This window comes from Nicotiana attenuata, unplaced genomic scaffold (assembly GCF_001879085.1).
Source record: "Nicotiana attenuata strain UT unplaced genomic scaffold, NIATTr2, whole genome shotgun sequence".
Taxonomy (NCBI): domain Eukaryota; kingdom Viridiplantae; phylum Streptophyta; class Magnoliopsida; order Solanales; family Solanaceae; genus Nicotiana; species Nicotiana attenuata.
In genome coordinates, this window is record NW_017674665.1 from 2,352 (window position 1) to 16,069 (window position 13,718).

The window sequence follows — 13,718 nt, forward strand, 5'->3', positions numbered from 1 at the left end:
ATAAAGCATTTTCAAAGTTTAAAAATGCTAAACTATTCTATAAGTCCTAAATAGATAAGAAAAAGGCAAGAATAGAACATATTGAAGTACTAATAAACTTCTTGATATAGTTAAAAAGACTAAGTAAAAACTTAGTCAACAAAAAAAAAGTTTATACAAGTGCCCCATTATGATAACTGGGGACTTTTTCTAAAAAATCCCTTAAAAACTGACCAAGGGATAAACCCACCAATCAACAAAGCAAATAAAAATAAAGTTTGAAAACATAAACTGGTCACTGAGGGGCTGGAACATCAGAAGTTGTGATATCAGCTTCACTTTCAGGAACGGTAACTTCTGAATAAACAGCAACAGGAGCGGTTTCAGCTGGGATTGAAGTGTTAGATTCATCGAGGGGAGTAAGAGTCACAGAAGCTTCAGCTTCCTCAAACTGATTCATAGAAGTTTCACCCTCGGGAGCTGGAATTGCAACATTTTCAACTTCAACTGCCACAGCAGCAGCTTCTTCATTTAAAGGTTCTTCAGCCACGGGAGCTTCATCTGCCGGAGAAGGAAAGTCAAGTGGTTGTTAGGTCATCTCAATGGTTTTCAAAACCTTGGCCAATTCCGATTCTAAATCAAAGTTTTCTTGACTAGCCTCAGTTAAAGCATCATGACGAGAGTTTAGAAAAGCCCAACTCACCTCTATGTTAAATTTCTCCTCAAGAAGTTCATAATCCCTTTCCCACATAGCAAGATCATTCTTTAACACTTGATTTTCAACTAAAGTGGAATCAAGGGTAGCTTCAAGGGAGGCATGAGAACTCTCTAAGGCATGAACCTTATCAGAGGAGATTTTCAAATCAGCTTGAGCTTGAGTCAAGTTTTGTACTAACTCTCCTGCATACTCTTCTTTCTTGTTCAAGAGTGCCTTAAGTTCTCTGATTTCTTCACTTGACTTTGATAACTGCTCTGAAAAGGAACACTCAAGGCGCTCCTTATCCTTCTCGGCTTTACTAGAAGAAGCCTTGGCTCCCGCTAATTCAGAAGTCAGAGTCTGCTTTTGCTGCTCCAGGTTACGGTTGCTTTCTTGCAATTCTTTTATCGTTTCTTGAGCATTTTGAAACTGTTCCTTCCAATTAGTTGCTTCCAGCTGGGCTTCCTTAGCTACCCTCTCAGCCTCGAGAATAGTCTTATCAGACTCACAGGCCTTCTTTTCTAAAAGGGAAACTCTTCCCATCAATTCCGTGCCAATGAGGTTGGCCTACAAAGACAACTCATGAAAATAAGAATCTAGAGATAAAAAAAAAACTTAAGAATCTAGAGATAAAAAAAACTTATTAGAAAGTAAAGGAAGAATACCTTTAACGTAGAATGAACTATGTCATTCATCAAAGTTAAGCAACTGTGACTGTCCATCTTCTTCTTCTCATTGTCTCCAATTAAAGGCTCAAGCCAGACATCTGCTCCACCAGACTTCCTTAAAAGACTGTTATTAGCAGGAACCTCAAGTGTTACACTCCTCATAGCCAAACTTCCTCTACTGGAACCCTCCTCTGCATGCTGAACAGAGGAAGGGGGAGCTATAGAAGGAGGAATGGTAGAAGAGGTAAAAATAACAGGAGTCGAAGAAGGAGTCGAAGCAGGTAAGGGAGCAGAAATTGGCAAAGAAGCAGGAACAGATAAAATGGGCAAAGAAGCACTTGAAACCAAAGGAGGAATAGAAGGAATAGGAATGGAAGAGGAAAGAGGAACTTCATCTAAAACCGGACCTAGTTCACCACTTTCGAAACCGTCAGCAAAGAGACGTTGATTGGATTCATTGGTGTTCCTAGGAATGGTTTCATCATCAGAAACAACAGTAACAGGTTCGGTAAGAGAGGAGGCACGGGCAGGAGAAATTTCAGCTTCATCTTCGGAAATGATGCGTCTCCTGGCTCTAGGTCTAGCTATCAAAGAGGTGTCTTCATCTCCATCATCCTCAGAATCCTCTTCAACAACTTTCCTCTTTGACAGTGTAGCTTGTGCTCTCTCCAAAGAAAGAGGAGTACCAAAAGAGGCTCGAAGGGCAATAGCTACTTCAGCTGACATTCCTCGAATAGCAAATCCTGACAAAAAGAAGGATAAAAAGTTAAAAGAGGGGAAAGAATTTAACATACGGGAAATAATAAGGGACGCATACCATGAGTTTTTACTTTCCAACCATGTTTGTTGGAAATAGATTTCCAGGTTCGTGCCTCCATAGGCACGGCTTTCAAAATAGCATCTACCCAACCACGGAAATTAGGAACGGGTTCCACATCTCCCATGGTTGCTACAAAAAAGCAAAAATGAAATTATAAAAGGAGTTGAAATAAAAAAAAAACAGATACGGTAAGGAAGAAATGCTTACGTGCAAGGTTCCATTTCTCAGGAAAGGGAATATTTGATTCACCCACCAAACCAATTGTGGGTACCGCAACGTAACGGGTGTACCAGCCTCGATCTTTATCATCTTCAGGGCTTACCAAAACCCTTTTACTTCTTGCAGTTAGGGTAAAAACACCATTGCGGAACAGCTTGGGGTGGTAAAGATGAATTAGATGGGAGAAGGTAAAGTCAACATCAGCCTTTACTGATACATACCTTAAACAAGCTACTGCTCTCCATACGAGAGGGCCAACTTGAGCCAAACAAATTTTGAAGAAACGACAGAAATCGAGTATGACTGAGTCTATAGCAGGAATAAATCCCAAAGTAAAGGGATAAGTATAAACAGAGGAAAAACCAATCCTATAAGAAGATATTCTCTGGTTTGGGTTAGGAATAACTATATGAAAGTCATCCCTCCAACGACAATCTTTTCGAACAGTGGAATCAAGGGTTCAGTAATTAAAGAAGGATAGGTGTCAGCTCTCTCTAACTTAATTACTTGGTCACGAAGGGATTCTTTATCATGATCGAAAGATAAGTCGATTGGCACTATTTCTTCGACCAATGGTTCTTGAATAGACTCAGAAGATTCTTTGCCTTTAGAAGAGGATCTATTAGTGAAAGAACCTCTAGAAATAGTGCCAGAGCTAGAAGAAGGAGTGATGGAACCAGAGGTACCACCACGAATGGATCCTAGGCCACGAAGCCTACCTCCTCTACCTCTTCTGTGTCTCACAGGGGCATTGGGGAAACTGTCAAGAATTGGGACTCTCCTAGGGTTGGGATTCGAAGATGACATGGTAGAAAGATGTGAACAGAGGAAGAAGTGAATAGGAGTAAATAGTGAAATATTTGGTAAAAATTAGTGGAAGAAGGGTTAAGTTTATATATAAAAGCAACAGTCAAAGACTAAGAAGTGTAATGATAGAAAGTCTATAATAAAGGCAACTATCACTTCGTGAATAGTGGAGTTGAAGAAGCCTTGAAAGGTGACACGTATGCAATGCATTAAATAGAAAAGACAACTGAAGCGTTAGTATTGTCATAGCATTAATTATGGCAAAAATTCACTTTTTAATGAAGATCCACTTTCCAAATATTTAATTGATAAATAAATGGAAAGTGGGGGGACTATCTGTATTGGGAAAAACTGAATTTATATAAGATGGCGTGTCATGACACGTGGACCGGTCAAATAGTCAAAGCGTGGTAATCAGTTAGAAGGCACGAGCAACAACAGATGTGGGAGAGAACATACTTAAAGGTACGAGCTATTATTTAAATGAAATGAGACACGTACCTGTTCGAGTCATTTAAAGCTCGAAGATCGGAAGGAATTGAAGAAATGAATCTGATAGCGTAAAGGAGTCCAAATTCAGCATTAAATACCAAATACGTTGAGAGAATTTATATTTAATAGGAATGATTGAGTAACGTTTCTTTTAATATCATTTATTGTTCATAATTGCCTCATTAAGACAAATGCATTACACTTTCTCCTAGAATTAACTATAAAAGGGGAAGGTCTCAACATCTGTAGGACACGGAATATCATTGAGATTATACTAAAATATACACTTATTCATTACTTTATTGTTGTTCTCAAAATTTCATATTTCTTGATTATCAGTAACCCGATTTCTCTCTTAATTTCTAGCTTTAACCAAATATTCAGTTTTTTGGTTAAACAATCATAGTATTAGCCTATCAGTTAATACTAATTAGTTTAGTCATATCAGTGTAGTTCTTATAAATTAAGTTCTAGTCTATTCTCGTTTTTATTAAATAAAATATCTCATTGATGGTTTGAGTTCGATTGTTTTTTTGTTGACTAAATTTTGTTACCCTCTCACGTTTCTGGATTGGAGTGAAAATAATTATTTTTTGTATCTTAATTAGACCAAAACATAAAGTAGAGATGAATACGAAAATATGCCTATAGAATCGTCACTTTCTAGATTACTCGTATAATTACCTATGTCTATTAATCTTTACTATGTGTTTGTAGGTTGAAAAATTAAAAGTTATGTCATTTTCCTCTATTATTCAATCAATAGTAGTAATATTTATTGTTACCTTTATTTGGGTGTGTCATTGCATTTTGAAGATACGAAAATATCTCAGAGTAGTTTACATTAAAATCCAATTATGAAGATATTTATTTGAATTATTTTGCTACAACACATACGACATTTAAAGAGAAAAAATATTTTTCTCATTTACTTATGAGTAAGGCAAATGTTACTATAATCTTTTATAGTATTTATTTGATAGAAGGCTCCAGAAGAGCTACCATAATTTTGCCCAAGGGAACAAAACTCATTTTAAACAATGTCATGTTCTCTTCTAAAGCCAAAGGAACTTATTGAGCTTTAACAATATCCGTCGAAATATATCATATTGAAATAATGGATGAGATGAATCTTGAATACCTTGGTATCATCAAGAATATCCTGACTAGAAATATATTATAGAAAAGTTCATGCTTTGTCTTTTGGCTTATATTGGACAAAGATTAGGTAATTGAGGTATCTATTGTAAATCAAAAGTTTACATATTCCAATAGTTTTGTACTTTGCCATGACCGATTGAGATATTCTAGATATATAATGATGAGACGAGTTATAGAAAAATCAAATGGGCATCTAGTAAGAACTTGAAGATTCTTTTAAATACTAAAGTTTCTTGTACTGCTTGTTATCAAAACAAGCTAACTATTAGACCATCACCAACAAATGTTGAGATTAAGCCCTATGTACTTTTGGAATGTATACATGGGAATACTTATGGACCTATTCACCTACCGAGTAGGTCGTTTAGATATTTTAAGATTCTAATATATGCTTCTTCTAGATGGTATCATGTGTGCCTATTGTCATCTCGTAACCTCATGTTTACGAAATTATTGGCACAAATAATTCGATTATGGGCACAGTTTCTTGATACCTGATCAAGTTTATTCACCTTGATAATGTTGCAGAGTTTTCATCTCAACCATTTAATGACTATTGCATTTTCATATTTTAGAACCCTAGACTCGTTAGGAAGCGATTTTGAGGAGGGATTTTCACCTACAACTATTGAGTAAGTGATTTTGATCAATTTTCAATTATATTACATGATTATTTGAGAAATTTAACCTCTAATCCATAAAATTTGAAGAGAAATTTTGGAAAATTTTGTCTATGTTTTGATTTTTTTTCTCTGAGATTTGAAAGTCGAATTGGACTCGGATTTGAAAATAAAATACATATATAGACTCGTGGGGTTATGGGTAGTCAAGATGTACTATTGGACTCGGGTTTTGACCCGGCAGGCCGGGATTAACTTTTGTTTGACTTTTGAGAAATTGTGTAAAAATCTTAGCTTTATTAATCGAAATTGGTATTAATCAATTTTGGTTACATTTGAGCCGTGCGGAGGCGAATTTTAAAAGAAAAGCTATTTTTGAGTGTTGATTTGGCCTAGTTGAGGTAAGTATCTTGCCTAACTTTGTGTGGGGGAACTACCCCGTAGGATTGAGCTTAATTGCAGTATTTGAATTATGTGGAAGACATGTACATGAGGTGATGAGTATGTACACAGGCTTATATATGGAAATTAGTCGGTTTTGACTCTTAGGTTACTTATATGGATCTAATTGTAGTTGTTATTACATGTTATCTCTTTCATTGTTGAGTTATTCTCATGCATCTAGTCGTAGTTGTTATTACATGTTATCTCTTTCATTGTTGAGTTATTCCCATGCATTTAGTCGTAGTTGTTATTACATTCTATCTCTTTTATTGTTGAGTTTATGTTATGCATTTGAGTTGAAGTTGCGATTTCATGGAAATATCTTTCATTGTTGAGTATCATCTCCCATTTCTTTGTGTTGTTGTTGAGACTCTTGCATACATTATTGTTGAGCCGTGGACTATGCGTTATTACATCCCTGAGTTATGAGGTATATTATGTGATTGCATCTTGGGTTATAGTTATGACTTGATACAACTTGTTCAGACTTATTCAGTGTATTGATGCGAGAATCGGGTTTTATAATGAATTCCGGATGTTGGAGATTGGGTTCTAAGGTTTATGGACTAAGGTTGAAGTAGGGATCTTTAGTTAGGTTATGATGTTTGGCTTATATAGATTGGGGTGATGTGGGATCACCCAAGGGTATGTGTATGGTGAGTTATGCAGTGGTTTGATGGCTTTAACGACTCCTAGCATGTTCAAGGACGAACATATGTTTATGTGGAGGAGAATGTAACGACCCGACCAGTCATTTTGAGCATTTGCATTCCATTAGGTTGTTTGAAGTCTTGAATAGCTTCACATGATGTATTATGACTTGCGTGTATGATCGGTTTTGGTTTTTGAGTGGTTCGTATTGATTTGGAAGAATGATTCACATTTTAGAAGCTTTAAATTAGAAGAGTTAACCAAGTTTGACTTTTATGTATTTGATCTCGGATTAGAATTTTGATGTTTTCATTAGGCCCGGATGGTCATTTTGTACTTGGACATATGCCCAGATTTGCATTTTGATATTTCTAGAAAGTTTTGGCTCTAATTGGCGAAGGTTAGCAATTTGAAGGTTTGAAAAGTTCATAGGTTTGAATAGGAGTTGACTTCAATATTATCGGGTTTGGATTGTTGTTCCGGGAGTTGGAAGAGTTTTGTTATCTCATTTGGAACTTGTGCACAAAATTTGAGGTAATTCCGAGTTGTTTAAACGTGTTCCACGTAAATTTGGAATTTGAAAACTTGAAATAGTTCATTAGCCTTGATTTGAGGTGCGATTCATGGTTTTGATATTTTTATGTGGGTTTTGAGGCATCAAGCAAGTTCGTGTTACGTTTTGTAACTTATTGGTATGTTCGGACGGGTCTCGAGGGGCTCGGATGAGTTTCAAATAGGTTTGAGTTGTATTGCGTTCATATTTGATGTTTCGACGTTGTTTCTTCAAGCATAAATGGGATCACACTAAGAAAATGAGCTCTAAATCCTATTTTGTTGAAGCGTTAGATCCGTATCGTAATTACGGAACTATAGCAAAAAGAATCGTCGAATTTGGACATTGTATCACGGAGTTATGTCCATTTTAATGTTGGGGAGGATAGCTGGTGTTGGTGCTTCGCAGATACAAAGTGGGGGTCTGTAGGGTAAAATTGGTTTTTAACGGATGGGCGAATGGTAACATGACACGTGGAATCGAAGATAGGCATAGGGTAAGTCAGGAAACAACCAATACTAGATACAACGAATGTAATCGATATCGGGTAAATCCCGAAGGGAGCGTAGCCGACGGGAGAAGGTCAAGGGTTTGTCATCGGATAGCATTCAATGAGGGAATGTTCACTAACATTAAATGAGCGACCATACAGAGAATATTTGCTTTCATGGCCTGCCTTACGCGTTCATTAATGACTCTTTTATTATCATTCAGAGAAGCTTGATCCTATGATCTTGTTTCCCTAGGTAAAGCTATAAATAGCAGGCTCAGTAGCCATTATAAAGACACGAATATTCTATACAGCAAAGGCTATATTTTACTATTTCGCTCTGAAATTAACAACTTTCTTTCACTTTGTCGTTATTTCCGTTTGTGCTCTCGAAGACGCTGAGTTTGGAGCCAGGCTTTTTATCTTCTTCAATTTCAATCGCTAAATCTCAATTTTAATCTTATCTCTTTATCATTTTTGGATCAAATTAATTCTCTTGTCTATAAACCACTTAACAAATTTAATTGTGTACTATTTTGTGGGTAAATAATTTAGCGCCCACTATGGGGATTAGACAGTTGCGTGATTGCTTTGATCCATACATTTATAACTAACTTGTTTTGATTCTTTCCTTAGTGAAAAAAAATATGGCAGCTAATGATGTCAACATCACACACAACGTTGAGGGGCACGAGGAATTGTCCCAACATGATGACTCAATCAACGAGACTTGCAATGAAGGGGATGAGACGAACCCAGTTCGAGAGGGCCAGTGTCCTCGGCATATGCAGGAACCTACTCCATATGATGAAGAGGAGGAACATGTCGAGGAAACGGTTAAAATCCTGAGAGAACAACAGAAAGAAATCATAAAACACCCCACAAGGCAGGATCAGGTGATGACGAAGTTAAAACAAGCATCGTCAGGCGCCTCCAATAACGCGAACGGAAGGGAACCGATTCCTCCCAATGTATTCTAGGATCATAAGGAGTTCTTATGGGAGCTACATCAAAATAATTAAACCTTTTCAATATTTTCTCAATATAATGAGATTGAGACAATGAAAAACCATTAGAAGCTCTTGTGATTTTAATCCATAAAATCACATATGCTTCTCCAATATCTTTCGTTTTAAATTTAGAAGACAAAAAGTTCTTAGTCTCATTAACAACATTCATATTAGGGCCAACGATTAACATGTCATCTACATACAGACATATAATCACACAATCTGATGCTATCATCTTGGAATAAACACAGGTATAGGATGCATTAACAACAAAATCATTATTCACTAATGTGCCATTAAACTTTTCTTACCATTGCTTAGGTTCCTGCTTTAGACCATACAGAGACTTTCTCAATTTGCATACTTTTATTCTCCTGTCGTTGGATCACAGACCCCTCAGGTTGAGTCATATAGATCTCTTCCTCTAAATCACCATTTAGAAAGGTCATTTTAACATCCATTTTATATATCATTAAATTATGAATAGCGGCTAAAGCAACAAGGGTTCTCATGGTCGCTATCTTAGTCACAGGAGAATAAGTGTCAAAGTAATCAATGTCTTTCTTTTGGTTAAAATCCCTAATAGCAAGTCTATCCTTATATTTCTCAATGGTACCATCTGGTCTCAAATTTGTTCTTAAATTCCACTTGCTACTTGTAGGTTTACAACCTTTAGGCAAATCAGACAAGTCCCAAGTGTGATTAGAAATTATAGAGTCTAATTCACTTTTTAATGGCCTCTTTCCAAAAATTAGCAACTATTGATATCATGCTTCATCATAAGTCTTAGGGTCTTCTTCTATTAAATAAATAGATATTAATTCATCATTCAAAACATCAAGATCATGATTTTCAATCAATAAAGTAGTGATAAAGTCAGGATCAAATCAAGATCTAATTCTACGTCTCTTACTCCTACTAGGTTCATTTTCATACTTATTAGCAGTAATATTAAAAGAAGGCACAATATAAGAATAAACATACTTAGATGTAGAAGCATTATTAGGCGCATCACTAAGCACGTCATTTTTTAATGGAAAAACACGCTCATAATTTTTTGCATCTACAGATTCACAAGTAGAATTATCATTCAAAGACATAAATCTATATGCATCACTTTTCTAAGCATAACCATTGGCATGAAAAAATATTTAAATATACCTTTCGTTATACTTTTGATCTAAATATATCCCTGCCGTAATACTATTGGCTTAATTATATCCCTTTTCTGTTAAGTTTGTCCAAGGTGGACATCCAATTCTATGTGGCACTGATATTTGATGAGGTGGATGCCACATGGCATGCCACCTCAGCATCCCTAATCCATATATAAAAGAATAAATTTGAAATATAATATTTTTCATGGTAGCGGTAATAGTGGCAATAGTGGTGGAGGGAAGAAAATTTAGTGGTGAAAAAAAAATAGAAGGAGGGGTAAAATGACTTAGGGGCACTGAGGCGGCAAGCCATGTGGCATCCACCTCATCAAATGTCAGTGCCACGGAGGATTAGATGTCCACTTTGGACAAACTTATTGGAAAATGGGTATATTTTAACCAATAGTATAACGATAGGGATATATTTGGACTCAAAGTATTATAAGGGATACATTTAAATATTTTCTGATAGTATAGAGGTATATTTGGCCCTTTTTCAATAAAAATGGCATAAGAAATCTTGGGTCCAACAGTTACTGTTTAAAATCAGGTAGACCAACCATAACCAAACAACCCCACACTTTCAGAATTTTCAAGTTAGGGGTAACCCTTTTCATAACTCATATGGAGTTTTATCTAACTTTTGATGAGAGATTTTAGTAAGAACATAACATGCATATAAGACAGCTTCCCTCCACATGTTGTCAAATAAACCCGAACTCAAAAGCATGGAATTCATCATTTTAAAGGGTTCGATTCTTCCGTTCAGCTATCCCATTTTGTTGGGGAGTATAGGGAGATCTAACCTCGTGTATAATGCCATTTTTCTCACAAAAGGCTTCTGAGTATTAGTACTATACCCACCACCCCTGTCAGACCTAAGTCTCTTGATATTTTTGTCTAATTGATTTTCTACTTTTGCTTTGTATTTCAAAAATATGCTTTCACTCTCATCTTTTGACTTGAGAAGATATACCTCAGTGTATCTCGAAGAGTCATCTACAAAAGTAATGTAGTATTTCTTTCCACCCTTACTAACATTGTTCTTGAAATCAGCAAAGTCTGAATGCACTAGTTCAAGCAATTCAGTCTTTTCTATTAGTTACATTCTTAAAAGGCTTTTTGGTATGTTTTGCTTCTACAAAAATACACTTAGAAAAATTATCAACATTAAATACAGGAATTAATTCTATTTTTATAAGTCTTTAAATAGAAGTAATATTATCGTGACTTTGTCTACCATGCCAAAAATCAATAAACTCAGCAATATAAGCAGAGCTGGAAGTACTAGCATTATTAGTAATCTCTTGAACAATATTCAGTACAAATAAACCTCCACTGAGATAACCCTTCACAACAAAGTCTCCCCCATTAGAAATAACAATTTATCAGCTTCAAAGAATAAGTTTATGACCTGCTTTGTTGAGAAATGCACTAGAAACTAAGTTTCTTCGAATGATGGGTACATACAGAATATTGTTGAAGGCTAAGGTTCTTTTAGAAGTTAACTTTAGGATATTTTTATTTTACCCATAACTCCAGCCGTAGTGTAATCACTCATGTAGACACACTCCCCATTAACATATTCCTCAAAGTCGTGAAACAACTCCTTGTTGGCACAAAGGTGCCTTGAAGCGCCTATGTCCACTATCCAGTCAGTCTTGTTAGCCACCATGCTTGACTCAACGACTACGAAAACAATGACATCACCACCCTCAGTAAGGTTATCTTGGAATGAAGCTTTTCCTCTATGCTTTGAGCTTTACCCCTGTCTCTGTTTGCTCTGGAAAGCCTTGTGACCAATTTTGCCGAAGACTTAACAAAGTCTTTTCAACTTTTGAATTTGGACCTCCGGATTATTGAAGTAATTCTGCTTCTTCACATTTTCTTTCTTTTGGCCTTTATTTTGTTTGCCTTTAAACCTGTCTTTCACATTAGTACTAGAAGATAACAAAAAGTTAGCTTCAGAAGAATTAAGAGAGAGAGATTTATATTATCCTTAAGATGTTCTGCCTCCTTATCTTTGAACAAGTTGCTTCCTCAGTCCGCATATGACTGATCAGTTCTTGGAGAGTTAAATTCTTCTTCTTATGCTTCAGTTGGTTCCTGTAATCACTCTAAGATGGTGGAAACTTCTCAAGCAAAATATTATCCTGAAGAATCTCATACATCTCCATGCCTTCGTTCAGAACATCAGCAGTCAAGTTCTCAAATTCATGAACCTGATCCATGATTGGCTTATCATCAACTATTTGGAACTTGATCCACTTGCCAACCGCATGCTTCTTTTTCCCGCATCATCAGCACCATATTTTTTCTCCAAACTATCCTATATGACTTTAGCAGATTTATAATTTATAAATATATCAAACAAACTGTTAGTCATATGGTTAAGAAGATGCCCTCGAATAGTTTTATTATCTTTTTCAAATTTCATTTTAGTAGAATCATTAGCAATGTGACGACCCGACTGGTTATTTTGAGGATTTGCATTCCGTTCGGTGGTTTGAAGTTTTGAGTAACTTCATATTATGCATTATTACCTGCATGTGTTGTCAGTTTTGGTTTCCGAGTGGATCGGAATTTTGTTTGGAAGAATAATTCTCATTTTAGAAGCTTTACGTTGGAAGAGTTGACCGAGTTTGAATTTTTTGCAATCTGTTTAGGTATATTCAAAACAGACGTTGTATTTATTTTCCTACCACCTTTGTAAATCTAAGGCTTAGTTGCTTATGACTTGTACTACCAATCCTTGAGTTATTGTATAGAAATTCAGTTGTCTCACCTATTGATTTCATGTTAATTTTATTAGGATTGTGTTGACTGTTATTTGGCTTACCTAGCGGGTTATATTAGGTGTCATCACGACTAGGTGGATTTTGGGTCATGACAAATTGGTATCAGAGCTCTAGGTTCATAGGTTCTACGAGTCATGAGGAAGTGTCTAGTAAAGTCTTTCGGATCGATATGATGACGTCTATATCTATCTTCGAGAGGCTACAAGCCATCTAGGAAAAACTTCCCATATTTTTTTTCTTATCGTGGAGCATTGATTCAGCTTGAATCGTATCTCTTTGATTCCCTTACATCCACTCGTATGTTATGTTGAGCATTCGGTATCAGTTGGGCATCGACGACTTCTGATTTCATGGATGAGGTGCGAGATGTGTCTCGGTGTTGTGGAGATAGGTCAGTCTGGAAGACTTGAGGCCAGGTTCTGACCGCGTCTTGGGCTCGGTGGTTTTGGTTGTGTGAGTATGTGCTTTTGAACTTATATGTTTGGTAGTGTCCTGATCACGTCCAATTCACACACAATTGAGAAATATGAAACAGTCGTTACAATGATAAAACCCAACGCAAGTCGGGATCGAATCCACAGGGAGTTTAAAATGGGTGTTGAGATAAATACTCAAGAAAGAAATTCGAAATAACTAGATTTAGCTTCGAAACAAAAGTGGGTAACAATAACCTAAATTAACTACTTGAAAATTTAACTAACTAATGTGCAAGTAATGGTTGAAATGTTTTTGATGCTTTTATCAAATAGAGAAAGGCTTAGGGTTGCAACCTTAACCTAGGTGTAAACCTAATGGATAGAGTAAATCTATGCTTGCTTGGTAGATCAGGATTCGTTATGACTCTTAACGCACAAGTACCCACTCAATACCTCTCGGTCAAAGAGTTATTATGCCCAAATTGGCTTTCTCAAGACCAAACGGGTAGCAATTAAAATAATTGAATGTTAGTACAAGTTGGATTATCCCTACCTCTAGTTAAAATCCTTTAATCAAACTAATCAAAACTTCAACTAGATTAATTTCTTGTTGGCCAAGTTATAGACTAAGTCTTTCTCAAGTAAGAACAAAGTCAAATAGGCATGAATCAATGTTTGCAACTATTAATTCTAACTATAAACGTAAACAAGGCTAAATAACATCAACCCAATCAAT

General features: G+C 36.0%; 1 protein-coding gene across 1 annotated transcript; it reads right to left on the reverse strand.

The window, feature by feature from the left end:
* Window positions 1-274: 274 nt before the first annotated feature.
* LOC109219083 (putative uncharacterized protein MYH16) lies at window positions 275-3,704 on the reverse strand. Its single transcript, XM_019383503.1, has 4 exons — window positions 3,692-3,704; window positions 1,498-2,087; window positions 805-1,243; window positions 275-540 (listed from the first exon to the last, which is right to left on the reverse strand). The coding sequence occupies exons 1-4, from the start codon at window positions 3,702-3,704 to the stop codon at window positions 275-277; spliced, it is 1,308 nt and encodes a 435-aa protein (XP_019239048.1).
* Between the last annotated feature and the right edge of the window lie 10,014 nt (window positions 3,705-13,718).

What these genes read in the sequence shown, in the direction of transcription:
- LOC109219083 (XM_019383503.1), bottom strand. An exon ending in GAAGTTTGGCTATGAGGAGT is followed by an intron (nt 1,244 to 1,497) that starts GTAACACTTGAG and finishes TTGTCTTTGTAG; the next exon opens with GCCAACCTCATTGGCACGGA. An exon ending in TAAGGTTCATGCCTTAGAGA is followed by an intron (nt 541 to 804) that starts GTTCTCATGCCT and finishes CTTCTCCGGCAG; the next exon opens with ATGAAGCTCCCGTGGCTGAA.